Below are 27,086 nucleotides of genomic sequence, written 5' to 3'. Positions count from 1 at the left end.
ATAAATTTATGCTCTGTTACAGTCTTGGCAGCCAAAATAAGCACAAGAAATTAAAAGCTTGAACTTGAGATGCTGAACTGTCTAGCACTTGCATTAATTTCACTTAAAGTTGCAAAAACTCAGAACTTGAAAAACTTTCTAACTCTGGTCACATAGGTGATGAAGCATTCACTATTGCATTATTATCCTGGGTCTCCTTAGGAATTTCTTCTCTTGAAGGCCAGTGTAGTAAATTGCATGTAGTAAAAAGCACTTTCCTCCTCAATCCCTAAGAATTTGGAAAAAGGGATTAGATCAGCTGCATAATTAAGCACATTGTCTTAGGTGCTGAGGTGCCTGTGAGCTTATTATATTAGAGAACTGAATGTTTGTTCTCCAGTATGGTTATTAACTTTACTGGGGAAACATATTCAAAAGTCTGTCTTCCTTTGCACCTTTTGCTAGGTAGCATTAATATGCAGCTTAATATGGTTAAGTGTAAACTTTGAAGGTTACAGAGAATGTTAAAGATCCATCAAGAGGTGCAAGAGGCACAGCATTTGGTGCTCATGTCCAAGAGATGAAAATTCCTTGTTTCTGAAACTTTCAGAAAGTTGGAGCAGAATTTAGAGCTCACTGCAAAGCAGGAAGCTTTGCCTGCTGCTGTTGCCAGCAATGCAATGATTCATCATCATCTAGCAGGATGGTTCATTGTTTCCATAGAAACTTGGGAAAAATGGAAAAGAATAACCAAATTAAGGCAAGAACTTAATGAAGGAAAAGAATTGTTAAAGACATCATCACTCCCTTCAGCAGCCTTTATTTTTGTGTGTGTCATCCTGTCTAGTATATCTGTATAGTGCTTCAGATTATTTTTATACAACAGAAATTCTTCCTTGCTACCCTGAGCACCACTGCTTGCCAGTGTGGGGGCAAGTATCCTTCTTAAAGGTGGGAGAAGAACCCGTGGGTTTTTATGGTCTTTGTAGGGAAAAAAGGGGTTCTTGAATTATTTGAAATGTGTTTTCCCCACTGTCTCTTTTACAGAAATGAACATCAGAAAACTTTATTTCCAGATGAAATAAACCTGCTCTTGGACCCACTTGTGTGCCCCAGCTGCTGGGGGAAAGGGAGCAGCCCCCACCCCTGCTTCATGTAATCGCATTCTTAGCAGGAGACACAAATCTATAAATTTTGGAAACATAAAACCAAACCACTTTGCATTTTACAAAGTATTTTTTCCCCAGTACATTGATACGCATTGATAAATTCTGTTCCAAATAATTAGCAGTCTCCTGGAATTTTATTAATGAGTATTTGTAAAAGTAATGATAACTTCTGCTTTCCATTGCATATGAGAGGGATCTGGAAAATGCTAAATGACTCTTCTGCCAGTTGGTGGTTTAATTCTTTCCAGAAAGTCTGGATATAGGGACAGAACATAGGTCTGCCTCTCTGTCTTCTGGCTGCTCCCAGCCTCCCATTCCTGCTGCTCTTGCATTCCTGGGGACCCACCTGCTCTGAGGGTGCTGCTGCTGGGGCAGCTTGTTATTGCTGATGAGCGAATGACCTAGAGAAGCAGGAATTTTCTTTCTTTGTGTCTGTGTAGACACAAAGTTCACCTGTGTCTGTGCCTGGTGGCCAGCGGGTGTCACTGTAGCTCTGTGTAATTACCGGGGAGCAGCTGAAACAAGCGCTGTGGTGGACGGAGGACTTGAAGGATCATTTTATTCTGCATATCCAGATTGCTGATCACTGTACACACTTATCAAAAACCCCATTCTGTTAAGTTCATAAGTCAGAATTTGGCATTATGTTGTATGTATAACGAAATCATCCTTCTAAAAGGTTGCTGAGCTGGGACCAGTAAAGCTGTGCACAAACATGGGTATCCTTCTCCTCCCTTACCCCTGAAATACACAGTGAGGTTGAGACACACCGTGGCCAGGTGTGTGTATAGAGACCCTGCACGGTGTCCTCCCTCCCCATCTCAGCAGATGGGGAACCTGCCTGGGAGAGGCTGCAGGCCTGGCCTTGGTTATAGTTCCCCTCTTTGGCCATCAGTCAGTATGAAAATGACGTTTGAAATAAAAGCTTAGGAGAGAGCATTGAAGGTCAGAAAAACTTGCTATTGCCCCCAGTTCTTTGGCATGTTTGTATTTATTGATGCAGAGAATGGTTTGGGTTGGAAGGGGCTGTTGAAGGCCGTCCTGTCCAACCTGACCTTGAATGCTTCCAGGGATGGGGCATCCACCTCTCTGGGCAACCTGTTCCAGTGTTTCACCACCCTCGTTGTAAAAATATTTTTCCTTATACTTAGTCTAAATCACCCTCTCTTAGTTTAAAATTGTTAGCCCTGCCCTACTGCAAGAGGCCCTGATAGAAAATCTGTCCCCATCTTTCTGATAAGCCCCCTTCAGGTTCTGGGAGGCTGCTGGGAGGCTGCTTCTCCTCTGCAGAGTGAGAACACAGCCTTACATTGTGCCTGCTTACCCAAATCATGGCTTTTATTGTGTTATTAAAATTAGATATAGTGTCCTTGCAACTTGATTGTTTTTAATGCCAGCATTTCTTTTCCCACATTTCTTTTCCCAGGCACATTGGCTGGAGTGATAGATTTAGCTGTGGATTGGATGACAGACCTGAAGGAGGGTGTCTGCCTGTCTGCCTTCTGGTACAGCCATGAGCAGTGCTGCTGGACCTCCAATGAAACCACGTTCGATGACAGGGACAAGTGCCCCCAGTGGCAGAAATGGTCGGAGCTGCTCGTAAGCCAGTCCGAGGTATGGGATGAGCTTGGGGGTCACGGCAGGCCGGGCACTGCCCTTCTTCATACTGGCTGATGGTCCCTCCAGAGAGCTGCTCTGAGAGGGAAAGTAATGAACTGAGCATACTGCAAAAAAAGACATTTCCACAAGCAATATCTGCTTGACCTGAAGGAGGTCCTGTGGTTTCATTGCAATGGAAACTGGAAAACTGAGATTGCACTCTCTTTTTATCAGTATTAAACTAAAAGTGTTTCATAACATGCATAGTATAATCACCAGGGGACCTGAGCTGCATTTTCTTTTTTTCCTTTTAAACATAATTTTATGAGACAAAAAAAAAAAAAAAGATGAGCACTGACAAATACATTTGTGAGGATATTTTTGGGATTGCAGATGGGGTTTTATGTATTCTGATACAGGGAGCTGCATAAGAGCTGCTTGTTTATCCCTTGCAATCAGTCTCTCTATGACACATCAAGAGACTTAGCTAGCACCAAATCTGGGGAAAGAGTGGGCTCCCTGGGTGACCACCAGAGTGAAGGATTTGCAGGGCTGTTGGATAAAACTTATATTTTCAGATTTTTTTCCCTTACACTTTTTTTTTAATCATTGTAGTAATTTTAAATACAAAGAATGCTGTTTCAAAGCAACACAGGTGAAAGTTTCATTTTGAAAACAATAAAAAGAAGTCTTTCTGTACTCCATTTGGCAGATAATAGCTGTAAAAAAACCCCAAAAAACACATTTCATTTTCAACCTAAGTTATTTAATGTATTGAATAATATTGATCCCTTCACAACTCAAATATTTGGCAGAATTATTGTCCCCCTTCTTCCTTATTTCTGACTTGAATTTGATGAAAACTGAATATGATGAGTGGGTGGGTGATCTGGAATGGTTGTCTTAGATCTTCCCCCCAGTGTGGAGGTTGTCTGGTCCTGCAGACAGTGTTTAAGGACACCTTCATTGCCAGGCAAGTGTGTCATTCATGCTCCTTTCAGTGCTGCTTTAGCTTTACAGGACAAGAAGTACAAGGTGGGAGTGTCTGTGCGTATGTATAGCTCAATTTTCTCTAGTTCTAATTAACCCCAGGGGAAGCAGTGGGGTGCTCACTGTCCCTGCATATTCTCACCACATGATCAGAGACAAAAATCTCTCAGCCAGGTTGCCAGTCACAGTGCTGAGCTTCCATTTGCCAGAGGTTTGCTAGATTCACCCTGGTCTTCATTAACAGATGTTTGGGGTGGCTGTGTCGTTGTGAAAGTGAAGAAATATTACTCTGATATAAAGCTACACCATGGGGCTGATGTAATGTAAGAGAACAACAAAAAAAACCAAACCCAAAGCAAAAGAAAAACCTCCAAACAAACAAACAAACAAACAAACAAACAAACAAAATAAAAATACCCCAAACCAAACAAAAAAACCAAAGACCAAAACAAAACATGGGAAGGGAAAAATGAGGATACTGTTAAAATTATTAGGGGATTTGGAAATCCTGTCCATGTGTTTGTCATTCTGTTACTTTGGCTGGAATATAGGAAAGATGCATGTCCTTGAGAAAATTTATTGCTTTCTTCTGCTTCTCAAAACCAGCAGTCATGACTGTTGTGTGCTGTGGCCTTTAGAAAAGTCATCAGCCAGGTGAGCACTGTGAAACTTCACTCATTTTGTGTTCAAATTGAGCTCCTCACCTCCTGCTGTACTGTCACAGTAGGACAAAGAAGAAAAGGTTCATCTTGGCTTAGTTTTAGTTACTTTCCTAAAACAAATGTGCCTCTAAGATCTGTGGGTTCCTGAGGGTCTGCTGGAGGCTGTAAATATTATTAATATATCTGTCTGTTACTGTTACACTGAAATCACAGGGAAAGCCCAATAAAAATGTGAATTTGGAAAGGAAAAATTCAGTTTTGTTCAAAAGCCCTCTGTTCAAAAGGCTTATGATATGGGCAAGTTTTGTGCTGTATGGTTCCTGTAGAGGTAGAGGATTTTAGGAGGTATCAAAATACACTGAATTTGACTGAGTTTCAGAATAATTTTGCTGGGTTTTTTCCCCATGTTTCACTTTGTGCCTGACATTTACAGAAGAGCCCTATAAAACAACACTGCTCATTGGAGCACAATTTAGGGAAAAAGTATTTGGAGCAGTTTCCCTAAAGGTACTCTGGTCTGACATGCCTTCTTTTTTTATGTATAACTGTGATTCTTTCCTGTCATAGCCAACTAACTTTGACATTTTGAGGACTGAGATTTAGATCAGTTCTTCCTTGTGGTTTTGCCAATTTATGGCTGTGATAAACCCTGTACATACATTTTCATGGAGAATTGTGACTTTTCCTATGGCATCCCTTGAAAAATGTTTCCATTCTAGTGCTCCCATAAAATGAGCCCAAAGCAGAAGCTTGCTATCAATTATTATGGAAAACATAATAGCCCATTAGACACCTACCAAGCTATGTTTTCTTCCCTAATCAGTGTTTTGTCGGCCAATTATCCTTCACCCTTCTGCTCTTGAACTACTTTGGAAGAGGAGGTGTGAGGGTTTTTTGGTGTGAGGAAGTTTCAAAAGCTCAAATTCCCTGTCAGATCAAAAGGTCATCAGATGTCACTGGTGATCTGGACTTTCCCTGTTCTGCAGATTGAGTTTGGTCCCAGTCCAGCTTCACTGGAGCTGAGGACCCCGTTTTTAATGGCTTCCACATGTCCAGTGTAAGGACAGAGGTTTTGATGGCTGGAGACATGTCCAGGGTAGAGAAAAGGACCCCATGTCTTCCATGGGTCGTGACACTGGATCCAGCAATGGACTGAATTCCTATCCCAAGGCTTCTGGATTTTCTGTCATGAAGCTGAGGGCTGCAGGACAAGGAAGCCTCTCCAAACCTGGAACCCACTTCTCAGTTTTGCAGCCTTGAACCTGCCAGTCCTGAGGACACACCCTGCTGTAACATCCATAGGAGAGAGTCTGCAAACTGTGAGATCCCCATGGAGTCAGAGCAGGGCTCTGGGCCTCTACAGCAACCACACGTTGGAGAGCATCCTGAGGGATGAGGTTTATTTCAGTGGTCTGAGTTTGTGAGGGTTGTTTTCAATTGTGTTCCATTTGTATCTAAACTGGACTGACACCAGATCTGAAATATTGCTTGGTCTTGCAAACTAAAATACAAAATTTTGCTCAATTTTCCTTCTTGCTCCATTACTATTGCTTCCAGGGTGAGTCTTTTGAGCTGCCATGGGAAAGGTCATAGCAGGATCAGCTCTGCTGGTGATCTGCTTCAGCCTCTGACTCCAGTGTACATGCTCAAGAGTTTCACTGATTCAGAGCCTTAGTAATGGCATGTAATGGATGAGAAATGAACCATTTGCTATAGTGAGTTACTGCTACTTCACTTCCCAAAGGTTTTCATATTATTAATCATTAGACACTGTTGCAGTTGAACCTGCAGAATGCCAGATATCTGGCAAATGTAACAATGAAAGATGTCCCAAGGGATAAGATTGAACTGGCCATACAGACTCTTGTGGGGTCCTGCCACAGCACTGTAGGTGTATGTGTGACTGCAGTAACGAGCTGACAGAGTTTTCTTATGACTTCTGAGATGCAAAAGAAGAAGAAGAAGTAAAAGGAAACAAAGTTAATTTTTCTCCAGTGAATTTAAAAGCAAAACTACAGCTTCTACTCAACCTTAGAAGGGCCAAATTTTTGTAATGGTGTTGGCCTTCTTTGGAGGTATTCCAGGTTCACACTGACAGGAGTATTTTGCCCTGAGGCAAGATATCCAGAGTTTTCTCTGGAGGAAGAGTAAATATTGTCATAGCTGTTTGTAATTGAAAGCACTAGGAGAAGACATTCACGAGACTGTCTTCAGCTGTAGCAACAAAGCTTGGTTACCACAGCCAGATGTCAATCACTGCCAGTGTGGGATCCATGACTGCTCGGTCTCAGGGCACTGGGGGATAGCACTGTATTGCTTCAGCATCCTGCTGTCATCAGCAAAGCCAGCTGCTCACTTCAGCAAGCACCAGCTTAACAAACTGCCCTTCTTCCAGATACTTCCATTAGGATAAGGGTTAGTGGTGTCCTTACTGAATTTTCATTTGGACACACCTGGAAAATGAAGCTAGCAAACATCCATGCTGTTAAAAGTTGATTCCTTGCAGATTTGAAAACAGGGAGACTTCTCATCTCTTAAGTTTTTTGTGACTGGGAACAAGGTTTGGCCAGCTCTGTTAACTGATACAATTGATTAATGCCTGTTTTCCTACTTGATTTATCATAATGTTGATATCCAGGCTGCCGTCCTGCAGAGCAGAGGCAGGGGCCCTGATGCTCCTGAGCAGCTGGGATTGCATCCGGTAGGAAGAGTTCACTTGGAGGTGAAGGATTCATACTAATTCATGCACTGAGCTCCATCTCAGTTTTTTATTCTCTAGTGTCATGTTGCTACAGGATATTGTTTGAAGGCTTAAGCTCCTTGTATTGATTTGATGCTGCTGAGTAGATTCTCTTTTGTCCATGTAGGTGGGTTTTTGAAATTTATCTAAAAAAAATATGCATGTGAAAAGGCAGAGGTATTCCAAGGCAGATTTTAACAAAGGTTTTGACTTGAGCATTGAAAAATGGTAGAAACTTGAAGGTTACTATTGACTACGCTTTCACCAGGGCACTACACAGTCAACCATTGTTAATGATCATTAGCATTCCCATTCTGTTAGAAAAATAAAGCTATTCAGTCTGAAGATAGTAATTTTTGCCCTGATATTTTAAAATCATTCCAGTCAGTAATAAGCCTGAGGTGTGTGAGTGGGTTCTGCCAAGCTATGCTGTTTCCAAATTATTTTCAACCTTATCGTGGACAGCACTATATAGAAATAAATTATTTTTTTATGGTTTTACCCTTCCTGTTTGTGAACTGGACTTGCTACTGATGTACACAGGGATGTTGTCTGAAAAATCAGCATCTGCATGGAGAACTGGCCTTTGAATACCAGCCCTCAGAAAAATTCCTAGCAGGGTCTCATTCCTTGTCCCCCACGATGGGATGAACACAGCAGATTCCTTCATTAGGTGCCTTTTCATTGCCTCTTGCTTTTGTCCTTATGATGCATTTGTTTGATGTTTTGGAACTTTATGGGGGTTAGTTGGATTTTTTAGTGCTTGAAAGATGCTCAGTTTAAGGTATTTGGATCCCTTGCAAACAGGCTGTGTGGACTGGGTTAGTTATTTATTAGTATGCTGCTTCTTTCCATGAGTAATAAAATTGTTGGAATATATAAAACTACTTGTCCTTCCTGAGGAAAAGCAGCACTTACCATGTAAATGAAAAATTAGGCTCCATGCCATCATGATCACTAGTAGAAGTGTGAGATTTGCCAATCTGCGTTTGTCTAACAATGTTTGTTACTGTTATTTTTCTAGGGTGCAAGTGCTTACATTCTAAACTATTTTCTGTACATTATGTGGGCTCTATGTTTTGCTTTCCTGGCAGTCTCCCTGGTCAGAGTGTTTGCTCCTTATGCCTGTGGCTCTGGAATCCCAGAGGTGAGTTTCCCTTTGTGCATGAATATCCAAAAAAACCCAAACCACAACAACAAAAAAATTACTGCATTTTCCCATACCAGAACTGTACTATGAGATAGCATAGCAACAAAGAAAATTGTCTTTCCATCTCATCTGCCTTCATTCCTTTTTTTTATGCTTTTATGGTGATCATCTAAGTTTTTCATAGTAAAAAGTGTTCATATGTCACTGTGACAGGTTAATGCATGTAGTTGTTCTTTGCCAGAGCGTGAATTAAAAATCAACATCTCCAAGAGACATACTCACTAGAAGATTATAGAGAATTTTCCTAGGATGAAATTACTTGGGCCAGTTACAAAACCAGTTATTTTCTAGGCTAGACTCTAAATAAAAGTGAAATAAAAAGAAGAGGGTGGGCTACAAAGCTAAGGTTTCCTAAACTGCTGAAGATGCCCATCATTTGGGATGCCTAAAAAGTGTCTGGTGCACGTCTTTTGCAAATTGTTTTACTAAAGACAGAGTAATGTGCATTGTGCCAGCATAACAACATTATAGCAGCCAAAATATCTACTTGGTTTTCAATATTTTACATATTGAGCCTCAGTCCATATTTAAGCTGTAAAATGAAGAACCTTGTAATTCAACCAGCAGAGTTATTAAAACTCTTTGAAATCAGGGCAGTCTCTTGTTAAAAGTGCTATGGAACTACTGGAATTATTGTTTAGGAATGTGGCAGACAGAATTAACAGCCCAAAGCTTAGAAATCTTGGCATACTTTTGTTCTTGATCTGTAAGAAAAGCATCCAAATGTTTCAAAAAAACTCACCACAAATAATTTAAAATATTTGAATAATTTACATGTTTGAAAGTAGTTATGTGTGTCTTTGTTATGTGTTTGATATATTTGTGGTTTTAAAAAGTTCTCATAGTTAACTACAATGCCAGTTTCCAAGTGGTAAATCCCTCGTGTGAGGTGAGGCTCAGCTCCAGCCCATTTGCATGCCTAGAGTCCAAACCCAAATCCCACCCTGCAGCTTTTGTGTCATGCACATGCATTGTGCTCTCTGAGCCACTCACTAGCAAAATTAAGACAAAATGTGTAGAAATATGATCTTTTGGACTTTCTCATTTCATAATATGTGCATGTTTTTATGGCACAGTGATTCCAAGTATCTAGAACGTTTTTTGTGCATTTTATCTGGAAAAAGTCTGTTGTTGTTTATTTGCTTTTTTTCTGCTTTGTTAAACTCAAATCCAGTTTAACTCTGATCTTGTAAGCCAAGGAGATATGTAAGAGTTTCATATTTCTATTGATCTCTGTGAGAGTCCTTACTGCCTGTTATGGGGACCACCCGTAACAGCAGTAAAAGTGTGGTCTGCTTAACCCCTGCTCAGATATTGCTGTGGGAAAGCTGCCCTACCTACATTTGCTTTCTCTCCATCACTGTCTCTTTTCAAGCAGTCTGCAACTTTTTAAACTCTGCTGGAGTTTTAACTCCATTTGAAAGTTCAGAGTAGAAAAGGATTCTTCATCTTTTCAACATGTTCTTCCTGCTTTCCAGATAAAAACCATCTTGAGTGGGTTCATTATTAGGGGCTACCTGGGAAAATGGACACTTTTAATCAAAACAGTCACCTTGGTTCTGGTGGTGTCTTCAGGCCTCAGCCTTGGGAAAGAGGGCCCATTAGTCCATGTGGCCTGTTGCTGTGGAAACTTCTTCAGCAGCCTTTTCTCTAAGTACAGCAAGAATGAAGGAAAGAGAAGAGAGGTGAGTTTGGCTCATAAATTTTTAATTTCCCTGTCTGGATACTCAGGGTTTCAAACAACTCATGCCTTCCATGTAAACATTTGCTTTGTAGGTACTTTCAGCTGCAGCCGCTGCAGGAGTTTCAGTTGCCTTTGGGGCTCCAATTGGAGGTGTGCTTTTTAGTCTGGAAGAGGTGAGACCTGGCAGTTCACTTGCTTCAGTAAATATATTTCAATTTGATACCTTTCTCCAAGACTACTCATTATTTTTCAAATATTTATGTGCTTATTTTTTACCCAATAACAAAAATAATCTATGATTTCCAGTAATAAGAAATAACCAGGTATTTTAGCATAATCTGATTAGCAGAAGGGTACTGGCTTTCTGAAAACAAATTAGATGACTCAGTATGGAAATATATCCCTCTGCTGAGGTTTCTCCAGCCTCTAGCTAGCTAATGCATGGACCAAGCTGTCAGGCATTTCTTATACTCTCTAGGCAGCAACTCTGGATTTAAATTTATCAATTTTAAACTAGTTCCTACCTCTTTTATGAAATCTGAAAGTGCCTTTTCTGATATCTTTGTGAACATGTTCTGGCTGTGGTAAGGTCTAGTGCTCACAGTAAGATCAAATGAATCAGATGGTGGTGGTAGTTAAAGGAAGCACCCTCTCTGACACTTAGTGAAATGTTTATGGTCTTTGCTTGGTTTTAGGTGAGCTACTACTTTCCCCTGAAGACCCTCTGGAGGTCATTTTTTGCTGCTCTGGTGGCTGCCTTCACGCTGAGGTCCATCAATCCTTTTGGAAACAGCCGGCTGGTGCTGTTCTACGTGGAGTACCACACCCCCTGGTACATGGCCGAGCTCTTCCCCTTCATCCTGCTCGGCGTCTTCGGCGGCCTCTGGGGGACCCTCTTCATCCGGTGCAACATCGCCTGGTGCAGGAGGAGGAAAACCACCAGGCTTGGGAAATACCCAGTGCTGGAGGTGATTGTGATAACAGCCATCACTGCCATCATCGCCTACCCCAACCCCTACACGCGCAGGAGCACCAGCGAGCTCATCTCCGAGCTCTTCAACGACTGCGGGGCCCTGGAGTCCTCGCAGCTCTGCGACTACATCAACGACCCCAACATGACCCGGCCCGTGGATGACATTCCCGACAGGCCTGCTGGCCCTGGGGTCTACTCTGCCATGTGGCAGCTGGCCTTGGCTTTGGTGTTCAAAATTGTCATCACCATATTCACTTTCGGCATGAAGGTAAATCGGAGCACGGGCGCAGATGGGTTGCCGTGGGCTCTCTGTGGCTCTGACCTGCCCCAGCCACGGGGCTGTCCCTGAGGTGGAGGTGCTGCTGGCTCCTCTCCCTGCCAGCACCATCCCTGTGGCAGCACAGGACTGAGCCATGCTTTCCCACCTTCCAGTCTTCTGTGGTTTTGTTAAGTGAAAATGAAATCGATGTGGAAATTTAAACCCGCTGTTGCCAATAAGCAATTTCAAGATGATTCCCACTGCAGCTGTTTTTTAGCTCTCTCATGGATATGGGCTATTTACATTGTTGTTTGTCTTGTTGGATTAATGTCTTAATGTGCCTCAAGGTAGCTATACTCAAGGAAGTAATAATTTTAAATTTACTATTTTACACATTTAGAGCATCACAGAAATATAAAAATGCCTGAAAAGGTCTATTTTTGAATATTTTTAAGCACTGTAGCTCGGAAAAAAAGGAGAATGAACGAGAAAACTAACTGATGTGTCATTTGAATATTCTGGATTTGCAGCTTTTTCCTTCAGCAACTCCTTCTCTTCATAAATGAGTGATGAAAAGTCCAAGAACAATTTATCCAAGCTTTCCATATATACCAAGCTGTTTGTGGTGAACTCTATATATCTGATTAATAGAGCACATAAAAAACAGGTTCTGTCTGTCTACAGCTCCCATTATCTGAGCGTTTATTTGTGGATCTGGTGACTGCAGACAATGAGAAGCTTTTCTTAGTTATACACTATATTTTATACCATGCTCAAAACTACAGTATCTCATCTTTCTCTTAAACACTACACTTGAACTGAGTGTAGCTTTTCACTCTAGAAACCGATTTATGGCTGACAGCCCTTTGTTTTGCTTGTTCATGAAAAGCTTTGGTTCTTTATTCAGAATGTGATTCTTTATTTATCCTATATATTTAAAAATTGTTAGAAGCAATTGACAGTTTCAACCTGTCTGTAAAAGAACAGACCAAATAGCTTTACCTACTAAATCTAGAAGACTCAACTGAGCTGCATCAGCAAAGTTAGCACAGTGTGGTGGGGGCTGTAGTTAGCACAGTTAGCACAGTGTGGTGGGGGCTGTAGCACCCACTGTTATCAGCCCTAGATGCCTCTGGGCTGTGCTGATGAGGTGATTAGTGAAGTTCTCTAGGAGGCTCAAGGTATATTTTCAGACTTGAAAAGATATAATAGTCTTTCCTTTCTGAAAACAGCAAAAGCTGCATACAAGCCCTTGTCACAGATCTGAGTTGTCTTCTCCAGCAGGAACTATATATCTAACTTGCTGGTGCACTTGACATCTAAGTGGAAATTTCCTAAGAGGAAATGCACTTATCCAAGGCAAAGTACATTTTCATTCTCTTTTTTCCCCCCTCCATTCTCATTTAAGTACTGTTTTTGATGATTTGTGATTTTTCTGAATAGCAAACAAAGTTATGATTCACAGAGCTTCCTGGAAAATATATTGTAGACTGAGATGGAGAATTAGTTGCCCCTGAGCAGTCAGCCTCCTTTCTCTGAATTTTTATTCTTCATTTGACATTTAATTTAAAATCTAGTCTGATTTAGCCTGAAAAAGTAGTAATAAAACCATAAAGTGCTCCATCTGATAGAGGGTGAAATCATGATGTTGTTTTCAGTTAAGCTTATTTTCAAGCCAATGACAGAACCATCAGCAGCTCCTGACCTCCTGCTGAGAAAGCAATAAAGGCAAAGCCAGGAACGTCTTGACTTCAAAAGCAAACTATTATTCAGAAACAGCATTTATCTCCCTAATTCAGTGGGATGCAGCAGATAGGATTCAAAATTTCTTTAAAAAATGCACTAACATTTTATAAAGCTATTAATACACGCGCAGCTACATAAACTCAGTCACTGCAGAAAACTGTGTCAGACCACGGGGATCAGCCCTGTAGGCTGCCATGAGGCTATGGAAACTTGATTCTCTTGCTGTTAATTAAAATTGTTTGATACTTGCCATTTTTGTCAAGGTGCTCATATGTCTGTATTTCATTCCAGATCCCTTCAGGCCTTTTTATTCCTAGCATGGCTGTTGGAGCCATAGCTGGCAGGATGGTTGGGATTGGAGTGGAGCAGCTGGCATACCACCACCATGACTGGATCATCTTCAGGAACTGGTGCAGACCTGGGGCAGACTGTGTCACACCAGGCCTTTATGCCATGGTGGGAGCAGCAGCTTGCTTGGGTAGGGTCTCTGCTGGTCATTGGTTTGTGTGTGACCAACACTGCTGTTTGGGGACATGCTCTGGAGGGCCCTGGGTTGGTGTTAGCTGCTTGTGTTGGCATTTCTGGGTGCAACAGAAGTTGAAATCAAGACATGATGGGCTAAAGAATGGGCAGCTTCCTCTACTGGTTGCTCCAGTGATCTGCCACATAGTCAGCAACAGGAAGGCTTGCAGTCATCAATGTCTACTCCTTGTAGTCTGCCAAAAGCAGAGAAAAGGAAAGAACAAATTGAAGTTAGGCTGCAGGTTTCCAAGCAGGAGTACTTTTGCTTGCATTTTTTCCATTTGATGTAATGAAATTCACTGTAACTGGACTAAAGCTACTTGCTTGTTTAGACTGTGCTCTCTCTCTCAGTGCAGGAAGAAAACATCCCAGTTTTTGCTAAATTTTAAGCTACACAGAGGCAAAAATTCTGGGTCTTATTGGCTGCGTGTCATGCTATGGTCAACTGAGCTGTGTTTTGGTTTACATTTTGATCATAAGCCAATGCTGGATTACACTCAATCAATAGGATTTATTGGATATAACAGCAGTGATCTGTTAACTATTAAAGCAAGAACATTAAAAAATACCTCACATATAAAATTTCTAGCCATAGATACAAGAAGAATGTTACAAGCATACCATCTGAGCATGTTTTTCCCTGATCATATCTTTCCCCTCATGTACTTGCATATTCTATCTCCTTTTGTTGCTGTTATTGATATCATCATCAGTGTATGAAAAAATAGTGGAGAGGCATAAAACACCAGTAAAGTGAGTGGGTAGGTTTGAAATTAAGATGTACTCAAGGAAGAGCTGGAAAAATTTCAGATTTGGATGCTCATATTGGAAAAGCAGGATCGTTTGTGTGATCAATGAAGGGTGGGATTTTCTTGAAAATGTAATGTCTGTAATGTAGATATCAACACCTGAGCTTAACTGTCTTAATATCCCTCACAGTCAAAACAGAAAAATGAGGTATGGGAAAGATCAGTCTCATCTGCCAATACACATCCAAAACCAGGCAAATGAACAGATGAATTTGGCCTCAAAAGGGCCTGATTTTATCTAGAGGTTATAAAGGCAATCTGGGTCATCCCTTTGGATGTGAACACCCACTGCAGTGAAGACAGTTTAAAAAAAGTTGGGATGAATTTTACTGTCCAAACAAGTAAAGCACTTCCTCTTTACAGTAAATTATCTTAATATTCATTAAATAAATAATGCACAAAATTTGGCTATGATGTTGCAGATGATGTGCTAGTCAGCATAGAATTATAGAAGCATAGAATATTCTGACCAATCAGGATCATCAAGTCCAAATCCTGCCCATGCACGGACCACCCCAAAAATCACACCATGGGCCCAAGAGAATTGTCCAAATACCTCTTGAACTCTGTCAGGCTTGGTGCTTTTCCACTTCCCTGGGGAGCCTGTTCCAATACCCAACCACCCTCTGGGTGAAAAACCTTTTCCTGATATCCAACCTAAACCTCCCCAGTACAACTTCTGGCCATTCCCTTGGGTCAGCTGTCACTGGTCACAAGAGTGAAGAGATCAGTGTCTGCCCCTCTGCTTCCCCTTGTGAGAATGCTGTAGACCAGAATGAGGTCTCCCCTTAGTCCTCTCCAGGTTTAACAGACTAAGTGACCTCAGCCCCTCCACAAAAGGCTTCCCCCTCAGGCACTTCATCATCCTAGTGGCCCTCCTTTGGATGGTTTCTAATAGCTTAATGCCTTTTTAAAAATATTGTAATGCCCCAAACTGCACACACAAGGTGAGGCTGCAATTTCTTCCTCTTTTAAAAGGTCCAAATTAAGGTGCAGTAGTTTTTAATAGTGTGGTGAGAAATACAGTAGAAGGGTCACAGCTTGTAAGCTGTTCTGTACCAAAGACTGTCTTGCCTGAAGTAAGAGAAATGGAGTATTAAATGATCCTTACTCTGGTATTTGCTCTCAGCTTTTCAGTCAGAAGTTTAAGGCATTCCTCAGATGAAATTCATATCTGGATCATAGTGTTAAGTAATCAACAATCAAATATTTCTGTATGCTGCTAGATAAAAAGATCTTTTAATGACCTGTTTCTGATTTTTCTCATCTAAAATGGGGCTGTATTTTGAGCCCTAAAAATAGCAGATTTATTACATTTACCTTTTGAACAGAGGCAAAGAATTGGTACCTAATAATTCAGAGATACATACACACTTGTCCTCAGTTATGTGATCATTTTTATCCTTTAATGTAAACTGAAGGAGTGAGGAACTTGCTTATGAAATTAATATGGAAAGACTACACTGAAAAATACAGCTACAGCCCTGCCTGTGGCTGCATGCCTGGATGGCCTCAAACCAAGTTGTACTCAGTTCAAACTGAATTACTATAGGGATATCCAAGCTGTAACATGCTCTTGCAGTGGCCCTAAGCTGTTTCAAGGTAGGATTTTGTAACCATGTTGTGCCCAAAGATAATGCTCAGTTTTCTCCTCAGTATGACTGCAATAGACAGGCTGGTGTGAAGGCCACCTCTCCACGCTCCTACCTGCCTCAGCCATGGCACTTAACTGATTCTTGGAGTCATTTAGAGGGCTAACAGCAGGATTCAGTTTTACTTTCTCAAGTATCCATTAAAGCTGATTTTTTTGGCATCCTTTCTGGTTTTAAAGCTCTGTCTTTTAGCATTCATTGTTTGCTTTTCATTGCTAGCAATTTTGGCATGAGCAAGTTCCCTCAACCTTTGTGATGAAAATTGCAGTAGATGAAAAATACCTTTCTGCAGAGAAACAAGCCTAAGAGTATAAGGGCAAAGTACTCAGCATAAATAATTACATGCATTTTTGAGTGTAAAGCTCAAAGCTATAAGTGAGTTGCTTAGTATGTATACCAGCACTGAGAGAAACTTGAGTCTTCTCCTTGTTGGCAGGTGGCGTTACTCGAATGACAGTCTCCCTGGTGGTCATTATGTTTGAGCTAACGGGAGGCCTGGAGTACATTGTACCTCTTATGGCTGCAGCTGTCACAAGCAAGTGGGTGGCAGATGCCTTTGGGAAAGAAGGGATCTATGAAGCTCACATTCACCTGAATGGCTACCCCTTCCTGGATGTGAAGGACGAGTTCACCCACCGCACGCTGGCCACGGACGTGATGCGGCCGAGGCGGGGCGAGGCGCCTCTCTCCGTGCTGACCCAGGACAGCATGACCGTGGAGGACGTGGAGACCCTGATCAAAGAGACTGATTACAATGGCTTCCCAGTGGTGGTTTCCAAAGACTCAGAGAGACTTATTGGATTTGCACAGAGACGAGAGCTGATCCTTGCAATAAGTGAGTAGAGTGTCAATGTCCAAAAGATTGGTTTTGAAAGGAGTTTAGACAAGATAGGAGGTTAACAGTGTTATTCACCTTGAAGAATGGATAAACAAGCACCAAATCTAACTTTCTCTTCAAATCTTTTGCTAGTTATTAGGACATGGAAGCTTTTCTATTGCATCATACCACCTGATAAAATTTTGTGGGCTTGACCCTTGTGAGCTTAATTGTGCTGTCACTCAAAAGAGTAAAATAAAATTCTTCTAGAGACAACAGAGAGAAACTCAACTCCTATGCCAGAATTTTTGTCAGAACCAGACCAAAAGTCAGTGTAGTGGTCAGTTTCTTTCCCTCTCCATGGGCTTCCAGAATGGGCTGGGCCAGTCATGAACTTTGGTCCCCCAGTGATGAAATAGCCTGTGCTCCTTTCTGTTGTTCTGTCTCAGTTTTTCCTCACATGCAGGCTTTTAGTGCTACAGGTGGAAAGTTTTCAGTGCACAATATTTTTTTGGTAAAGATGGGTGAATTTTGTCTGGAATCCAGTGGATAGCTGGCTGGTTGCCTGAGAGTCCAAGTCCAGGTCACTAAAGATTTTGACTGTCAGGTTCTTTCCTGGTTGATCTGATGACAGTGGGGGTTGAAGAACAAGTGTATTGGATGAAAGCAAGTTTTTTCACCTTTTCTGGACCCAGGGCATCCAGAACTGCAGAGCTCTGCAAGGCTGACCCACTGTCTGCTCCCATTTCTGGCAGTCCTGTGGTGTTGAGGGCCAGCTGGGCAGGCAGGCAAGATGCCATCTTGCCTTGTACTTTGCAGGGGAGTGGAATGTCTGGTAATCCAAATATCCTTGACTTGGAATTATTCTTCTCTGCATGGTTTTGTTTCATCCCTGTTGTTCAGGCACCTTAAAAAAGCTGTTGTCTCTGATGGAAATTCACATATTTTTCAAACAAGAAAATTAATAAATGGAAAATTTGGGTTATTTTTGAAGGTCACTTTCCAGCTCAGTTCCCACAAAGCTAAAACAAAAATTGAAGTCTTTAAAGCACATGTTTTAGATGTATTTAGCCTACCCTGGTTCTGTCTTTCATACTGCTCATGCCATGTTATGGCTTTAACACTTGGTGCCTTCCTAAGTTAATAGTCTTTTGCACCTCCTTTTCAGGAAGGTATTTCTTTGGGAAAATGGCATGGACTGAAGATGAAGAGCCCTTACTTTAAAATCAGAAAGATCAGAGGCTGCTTGAAGTCAGTCAAAGAACTTTGAGGAACTGAGTAATTTGTTTCAGGTCATAAATGGCAGTGTGGCTGAATGGGCTTGCCAGAAGATGTGAGAAAATGTCAGGCTATGAACTGACAACAAAGAAATCAGTTAAAATTAAACTCAGTAAACATTTAGATCAAAATGCTTTCCTGTTCAAAAATTGTTTGACATCTGCATTTTTCAGTGGAAAAGGTACTGTCTCCTGATCAGTTCTAATTAAGAGCATCTTTTATAGAAAATGAGACAGAACTTAGATTTAAAATTAAATTTTTACATGCATAGATAAGTTCTTCTAAAATCCTCAGCCACCAGTGGTAATTCTTTTCACCTTGGGCTGAGTGTGAGTGCTATCATTCTGTGCTGACACTATGATAAATGGTTAATCTTTCCAGTATGGTTTGTGTCCTTGTGACTTAAAATCTGGTTTTGGTTTCGAAAGACACAGTAAATGATTCCAGTACAGAGCAGGGCAAACCATGCTAGCAACTTTTGATTGCTAATCCTCTTTCTCTGAAGTTGCTTTGCCTGAATTTCAGAGTTGGCATTGTTGATCACTACCACAAGGATAGCTAATGTGTTCTGAACCTCCACCTCAGCTTGCTTCATGGTGGTGAGCATGGAGCCATTGCACTGATTCTCCTTAAGCCATAAACTTGCTTACCAAGACAGAAATATCACACAAGGTGAAGCATCTCTGATTCACCTGTTCAGGTTCACCTGCTCTGCCTGACAGAGATACTGGAGCTACATCTCAGAACAGCATAAGCCCCATCCATGCAGCACTTCAGCCAGGGAGTGAGGTCTTACCAAAAGCAGAGTCAGGCCCACTCCAATATCTCTTCTTTCACCAGTATCTCTTTTCTCATTGCATTGTGCCCTGCAGAATGCCTCCTCACTTTGAGCTAACTCTGGTACCTCTACATAAGAACAATTTGCACTTCATAGAGACATGGTTTCAATCAAGAATTTCAGCTTCTTTCTCAGGCCCAATTAATTGTGCATCAGTAGTATTGTGGTCCAGGGCATACTCTGAAGAAATACTCCAAGTCCCTCACACACCTGCCTTCTAGGATGAAGGCAATAGCTGCTGAGTCTTCCATCAAATACCCATTCCCACAAAGGTATCTGCCTCATGATTTACCCCTACATAATTTCTTTCCTACTGAGTGGACCATGCTCTATAAGTGCATCAAATACCTGTAAAGTGAATGGCAATACCATTTCCAATTGCTCAGCAGCATCCTCAGGAGGATTGTGTCCTTCCATTGATCCTCGTTGGATAGGTAGGCAGCTGGGGTGGCAGAGTCACCCTCTGGGAAGAGGTGTCTACATTTTAGATGACATCTACTTTACAGTCTTACAGAGGGAGGGTTTTGACACTGTAAAGCTTTTCTTAAATTTGGCCAGCTCCAGAGGCACCATGCAAAAGGCAGAGGCTTGGACAATAGCCAGGTGGCCTGTATAATATGCTTTTTCCAGTATGGAGTTGAGAGATCAACATAGTTGATAGAGGCTGTGAAATGTGAACCCCTGAATATGAGAGGCTGTTTCACATTTGGGAGAATTAATTCACTCTCTAGCTATGACAAGAGCCTGCATAGATTGCTCTGTAAAACCAGACATTGTCATCCATTTGCTTTGCTCTTTCTGTTAATCTGTATCTGTTTTTCTTACCCACTGACTGCAAAAATTATCTGCTCTTCTGTTTTACCTTTACTCCCACTCCCCCATCCAGTGAGACTGCATACAAAATCCACCATTTTTCTGATGCCGCTGAATTGACTCCATAGTACTACATCATTCAAATTTCTCTAGAGAGGTGTTTGACATGGAAGAGTGAAATCATGGTTTTGGCTAATCACTGCTGTTCAGGGTCACTGCTGCCTTGGGAACAGCAATGTGGTAACCAAAATGCTTGGCCCTATTTCTTAGGGTGCAGCTTTGGGAAGGAAATACCTAGCTGTCAAAGGTTTTTATCAAAGGGTGGGAGTTACCTTCAGTTTGATTAATGTTACCTCTTAGCACAGATCATGTATCAAAGAACTATGCAGACATATTCACACTTGAAATTGGATGTATGAATTGAAACAAGCTGAGACAAAACTAACATCATTCCTCTAAATTGCAATAGGGCTTGTAATATGTGGGGTGAGAAGGTTGAGAATCACATACTGTACTGATGTTAGGGTTGAGCCAGCACTGCTCCAGTTCCAGAAATATTACAAGACACTGATCGTTAAATGTAAAAAAAATTGCAGCTGAAACATGTTGGAAACCATCACTGTCTACATTACAAGTCACAGGAGCAGGTTTCTCACTCTGATTGATGGCAGAGAGTTCCAAGAATATTTACATATGCTTGGAGTATGAGTTCAAGAGCAGAAGCAGCCTATGTTAATTGAAAGTAATAATTTAACTATTTCCAAGGATTTATTAAAAAAATAAAAAGTTAAACCCTCAGAGCCAAACACATGATATGCTTATTCTGGGGAGTGAAAAGTCTGTCATTTGGAAATCTGTCTCATATAATGTTTATACCCTGTAGTGTTGAGTAGAGATGAGGTAAACACTACAAAGAAAATAAAGTACTCCAGTGGTAAGTCTTGGGGCATGCTTTAAGTAGAAGGCTTATACTGATCATGCAAACTCCAGATGTAATAATGTTCAGTTTGTAGTTTGATCCAAGTATTAATGATAGCTTTTGAACTTCTGAAAATGGTCACATATGTGCTGTTTACTGCTATATTTTTCATCCCTTTACTATTTTCCTTTAAGTAGGAATCTAATTTATTTTTCCTTTTTAAAATCTAGATATGCAAGCTATGTAAGGCATTAAGTGTAAACCCACAAAGTTTACCCTGCATGCCAGCGAGGTGTGCTGATCTAGAAAAACACCCACACCACCCCTGGATCCCTGGAATGTGAATTTGTCTTTCCCCAGCTTTGTGTTCATAAATCCATTCACCATGTCCACATTTTCCCAAATCCACTGCAAAGTTTTGCTCCAAGCCAGCTGGGATCTTACACAGCTGTTGACTCCACTCCTTCAGACATGTAATAAAGTTTCTGTTGTGATTCTCACAATAGAGGAAATTACATACAGTGATTTGAATTTGACAGAAATTGGATTAGTGAAGTTTGTGAATGCAATGAGCTGCATATCTATTCAGAAAAGCATTATCCCAACCAAGGAAAAATATGTGCTCATAAAAATACCACATTTGCTTTGAGGGAGTGATGGCTCAAAGAAATTCAAGATTACTCAGAGACCCACATTTCTGGGACTTCAGTACATTAAAGACAAAATCAAACCTTGCTTTCCTAAGGAGTGATTCTTTTTAATTACCAAACTTAATTCACTATCTGCACCAATTTTTGTGCTGTACAGAGAACGCGCGACAGCGTCAGGATGGGGTGGTGAGCAACTCCATCGTGTACTTCACCGAGGACCCCCCAGAAGTGCCACCCAACAGTCCCCACCCCCTGAAACTGCGGAGAATTCTCAACCTGAGCCCTTTCACCGTCACCGACCACACGCCCATGGAAACTGTGGTGGATATCTTCAGAAAGCTGGGGCTCCGGCAGTGTCTGGTGACCCGCAGTGGGTGAGTAGCTGACAGTCAAGTGAACATTTTTATTTTGTCTTATTTTGTGAATGGATGAATAAGGGAACCTCACCCATGTGTCTCCAGAAGTCAGACTCGGAACCAAAATGGTGCTTGCAGGGTGTTATATTTCATTCTGCTCCCCCAAATCCTTAGTGTATTCTCATTTAGATAAGGTAGAAATAAATACAAAATAAACTGTTCTGACTTCCACTATCATTCAGTTTTCAGCAGAGGCAGATCTGCCAAGCAGTATTGTTTGCAAAGAATATACTATTTTGAGACATCCAGCTAGATTAGATGTTTGTGAAAATTGTGATAAAGATGGCACTGGAGGAAAATTACTCTGTTCAACTTTCTTTATTGGATAATGGAAAGGTGTATAAACTAAAGGCCCTCAAATAACAGCCAAAGGAGGTGGGCAAACATGAAATTAGGGGAATAAAAAGCTGCACCAAGTGGACTAGACATAACATTCCATAGTTCCAATGGAATTTCAGATATTTGGGCATCATGGCTCATCCCAGGATCTAGTGATAGCAGGATAGCCAAACCACAGCCATCACTTCCAAATGTGGAAGACTAAAATTTATTCTTCTGTTAGAGAGTCTTTTTGTTATTCAAAAATATTGCATGTCAGTTGTTACTGTCAATGCAGTATCCTCAGCATTAAGAAAATAAGAACCATTATTGGGACACAGATAAAGGTTCTGATTTTAGGTGCCTGGATTCAGAAATTTATACCTGGAGTTTTAGAAGTTACGTGAAATGAAAGGTGGAAAAACTATTAACAATGACACAGTTTCAATATTCAGTGCCTAATGGTCTTCAAGGACTGGAAGTAAAAAGCCCTTGAATACTGAAGGTTATGAATTTTTTGACTCTTGGGGCCAGACATCCCATAGGCCTCATCTTTCTTGACAGATATAATTCATTTAGGTTCACATAAATGAGAAATTATCATTTAAATTTGAAGGAATTATGCTGTCAGTGAGAGTTTCAGAAACCCTGTGCTTTAGCTTACTCTGTGTACTACCAAGCACTGATACATTGGATTTGACTGCTGGTCCTCACAGCCTGAACCTAAAGATACTTATTATTTTGTGGTACCAGTTATTAATTCTTGTAGCTCCACATTCAGTCATGTTCCCAATAACGAGAGGTAATAAGCCAAAGTATTTCACTTAATTATCGTGGCTGGGGTAGTAGAAATACATGAGGTGAGAATACTTTTATGCAAAGGTAATAATTGGGGAATACATGAGATGGGAGATGGACAGTACTGTATGGAAGCACTCACAAAATGTCTCTGCAGCTGAACAGGGAACAAACCTGGCTGATATATGAGATTTTTGACCTTTCGCTTCCTTTTCTCCTATAGGAGGCTGCTGGGTATCATAACTAAAAAGGATGTATTAAGACATATGGCTCAAATGGCAAACCAGGACCCTGAATCTATCATGTTTAACTAGACTGGTAAAGAAGAAGAAAGTAACCCCGCAGGAATCCCTTCTAGATTAACACGAAGGCTGTGTTTGCTGTTTCATCTTGCTTAAAGAGAAAAAGGTAACGTATATGAGGAATGGCCTGATATGCCTCTGACAGAGGGAGTGGATGCAGGACAGCACTTATTTAATGAGGGAGGCAGTTTAGAAGCTGTGAGCAAGCTGTGTTTCCTTAATGAGGTTCCCCAGAGCTCAGTTGGAGCGCTGGTGGGGGTAAGTGATGCGGGGCTTAGAGAGAAAGAGCCACGGGCACCCCTGGGAGGCATCAAGGTCACAGTAACTCCTGAGGCAGGTGTGAAGAGTAGCAGACACTGTTCATGTACAAGCAGCTAAGAGATAGAAAGGTTTGTGTTCCAAGCCATTGAGTGTAGATGAGTAATGTCAGTTGCTTTTGTTACTGGAATCATGGCTATTTGTTTGCTACTGAGTTATACCATTTTCATGACAGACAAAATTTGTCATATTTTTAAATGAAAGACTTTGTCATCTTCATTTATTTTGTAAATGTTTAATGAATCAAGACTGGAGTTAAGTCTTAAGAAAAGAGTAAGATTATGCCTCAAATCACTTTAAAATATAGTGTCCCTTGCTCCCTGCTTTAGTCTTTTGAATTTTATACTGCTTAGCATTTCTGTCAACCAGCTTTCCCTTATAAATGTTGAAATGGGATTTATTTGTAAGAATTTATTATCTCTCTATGCAATTTTGCATACAAGTACTGTAAAACTTAGTATTTTGTGGTTTGCTGTGGTAACTGGAAAAAACATAGAAGCCCATAAAATAGTTTTCAAAAGCACTAAAAGAAAAGGACAGTGGTATCTGTCTCTCATCAGTGTTAGTGACAAGAGATTGAATCCCTCACTGTCTTCCCTTATGTACATCACAATTTTTCACAAATGAATGACATTCTGCATTGATTCTTGGTTGTCCACTTAGGTCCTTTTTGTCATTGCTCTTTCTTGGCATTTGTCTGTATCTGCCAAGAGATGGCTGAAATTAATTTAACAGTCATAGACACTTATTCTGTAAGAGATTGACTTTTTATGCACTTGTCAGTCATAGGACTGTGGAATTCCTCTCCACAGCACTGTGACTGGATAAGATCAGAGGGACTGAGAATGCAAATGATCATAGGAAAGCTTTAAGTATTTATCTGTTTGCACCAAGAACACAAGATTTACCAGACCCTGGTAGAGACCTCTAAGTCACTCAGGTAAAAATGTTAAATTTTCCTAAACCCTTGTTCTGGTCCTCTGTGAGATAAAGAGGGTCAACCCTTTAGTCAGTACTGCTATCAGTAACAGAATACCAAATTGTACTCTCTGTAACACATAATTCACACTGCCCTTGCTTTATAGATGCAAACTTAAAGACTGGAGAAAGGTTGTGCTCTGAATCCCCTTCAGACCTCCTGGTCCCTTCATTTAGGCATCTAAGACCTCTGGTGTTTTTGTTCAAATTCACCCAGATAACTGGTGGTGTTTGGATGCTTCTCATGGGCAGAGATGACCTTCCATGCCAGAACAGCCTGTTGCTCACCCCAGCCCAAACCCAGACTGTTGATTTAACATGTGGGCAATGTGCACGATTGTTGTGTCCCTGAACTGCTCAGGTGCACCCTGAGTTGGATGCTGAAGTTCTGTGTCACAAATTCCTCCCCTTATCTCTGGTGACCCTGCTTCCTTCTGGCCTGTGTCCCACTGCATTCACACAGAGTATGGCCTGAATTGCTGAAGTTAAAGAAACGGAAGTAGAGGGAATTTTAATCTGTTAAGTACTCCACCTAACAATGGTGTTTGCAACAGACTGACATAAAGATGTGTAGCTCTGGCCAAAGCCCATAAATATTTCAATGTATACTTTTTGTTAACTGAACAGCTGCAGTACAATGTATTATTTAAAAGGTAACACCATGTAAACTATAGGACTGAGCAGCCTCTTTCCTCTGAAAATAGGAAATAGAACATAATGTGATTATTTCTTACATTTTTCTGTGAAGCTGTCAGCAGCTGAACTCATAAAAAGCCAACCAAGTCAATAACAATGCTCATAAACACTAGATTCCCTCATTTGAACAGAGAAGCCATCATAAAATCAGTTCATTCCCACAACTGAATCCAAATGGGGCTTTATACAATTGTCAGTCTCTACCCATAACTTCTAGAATCTAAGGGATGTAGACTAAGCTAAAAAGGCTGATTTTTGAGAGCAATCTCATTCTTGGATTAAAACTGTAGGACCATATTCTACTTTCCATGTTTGCTAACAGCAACCAATACAGTGTATCAACACTGAAAAACATTATAATTTTATGAGAAAAAGACATGGACTTGCTTAACTGAGGTTAATCTGGCTGTGAATACAAATTCACATATGTATTAACTTGTCTTATCAGGTTAAACTCAATCTGTGGTTATGCATTGGCATGGACTTGTGTGGTTAATTCCCATTAATACCCAGAGGCCTGATTTACTGAAACCAAGTCACCCCTGTGATAGCTTGTTGCCTTGCCTTATTAGACTACTTAGGAGGAGCCCTCAGGACTTAAAAACAAGATCCAAAAAACCAACATGGTGATTTGTAGCAAGCAGAAGGAATTGAGATTTATGTAGTTGTTGTGAATGCAGTTTGACCCTGGACTACCACCCAAGTAAAAGGCAGGTGAATGGGTGTGCAGCTCTCTTCTGTCAAACACATTCCTCTCTAGATGGAAAGCTTTAAATGTAACCATGTAGTACTGCTCCTTGTTCCAGTGTTTGTTCAAAAGATGTTAAACCAGAGCAGGGGCTGCTATCTGGCTGTCCAGGAATGGCACACTCATGGCTAACTTCAGCTGCTTGGTGTTATCATCAAGGCTGAGGCTGATGCTAGAATGACATGGAGGGCTTTGAGACAGGACAGAAAACTTCCTCCATGCTACAGCCTTTATTGCTCTCCACACTGGTGTCTGAAAGGGAACACTCTTAATATAAATTAATAACATGCTTATCTCAAAAAATGCAGTTATGATGTAATGATTTATTTCCCCTTAATAAGCCCATTATCAGGCACTGTTTTCCATCTGTATTCCAAAATTTGTTTCGGAAGGTACTGAATAGACTCCAAGAGGCCCAGATCTCAGCCCTATTTGTTTGAGTTTGTAGAGCTCAAGGTAGTCACGTAGCATTATCAATCTGAGTTAGGTGAGTATTTTAGTATATACTGCTGAATTATGCAACCTCAGTTCAGTCCTTCAAGCAGTTGGCCTTCAAAAATGCCCAACTAAAATAAACAGGGGAATAAAAATCTTTGAATGATGGAGGTTCAGTATTGTACCTTTGTTTTGCATGAACTGTGTTAAGTTACATTCAGCTTCTGATGTGTACTTGAAGCAATCTGTACCAGAAAGTTTAATAATAAAGTACAGAAATGGATGACATTAGAAAGACCCTTTGGCTGTCCCAGTGACACTAATTATTAAATTCTTATGCTTTGAAGAAGCAGAAAAAGAATGTTTACGGATTACAGAAGACTCATTGATTCCATGTTTGAATGACACTGTATTTATGACTGTAGTTTTGCTTTGGCTCTGTTTGTTGTTTTGAGTTTTTTTTTAATTGTAGAAAACAGTGTATCTGTTGCACCTTATGAAAACAATGTTTGGACTCTATTTTTTAAATAAAACTGACTTACAGTACTGGAAATATTTCTTGGCTATCTTATTAATTAGAAAATAATTTAACTTAAAGTCTCTATGATTTTTATCTTTTGTTTTCTCACTCACAGGGATAATTCAAGCCTGAGTTCTAGGGATCTAGGATATCCAATTAAATTATAGGTTAGGTAATATTAAGAAGGGAGTTAGTAAAGTTCATGCAGTGGACTTCAGAGAATCAGTCTTGATAGCTGGCTATTTTAT

At 40.8% G+C, this 27,086-nt stretch overlaps 1 protein-coding gene across 1 annotated transcript in view; it reads left to right on the top strand.

The window, feature by feature from the left end:
• The window catches only part of CLCN4 (chloride voltage-gated channel 4), a 42,104-nt gene extending 15,233 nt beyond the window's left edge, over window positions 1–26,871 (top strand). The window contains exons 4-12 of the mRNA XM_054628098.2: window positions 2,575–2,762; window positions 8,164–8,286; window positions 9,828–10,034; window positions 10,126–10,206; window positions 10,729–11,274; window positions 13,303–13,489; window positions 16,431–16,829; window positions 21,467–21,683; window positions 23,065–26,871. Of these exons, the coding sequence (XP_054484073.1) occupies window positions 2,575–2,762; window positions 8,164–8,286; window positions 9,828–10,034; window positions 10,126–10,206; window positions 10,729–11,274; window positions 13,303–13,489; window positions 16,431–16,829; window positions 21,467–21,683; window positions 23,065–23,155 (2,039 nt within the window). The 3' untranslated portion in view covers window positions 23,156–26,871. The remainder of the gene's footprint in view (window positions 1–2,574; window positions 2,763–8,163; window positions 8,287–9,827; window positions 10,035–10,125; window positions 10,207–10,728; window positions 11,275–13,302; window positions 13,490–16,430; window positions 16,830–21,466; window positions 21,684–23,064) is intronic.
• Window positions 26,872–27,086: the final 215 nt, after the last annotated feature.

The sequence above is a fragment of the Agelaius phoeniceus genome, chromosome 2 (assembly GCF_051311805.1).
Source record: "Agelaius phoeniceus isolate bAgePho1 chromosome 2, bAgePho1.hap1, whole genome shotgun sequence".
In the NCBI taxonomy this organism is placed as follows: domain Eukaryota; kingdom Metazoa; phylum Chordata; class Aves; order Passeriformes; family Icteridae; genus Agelaius; species Agelaius phoeniceus.
The sequence above is the reverse complement of the archived record's forward strand: the minus strand, read 5'-3'. Positions and strand labels throughout refer to the sequence as shown.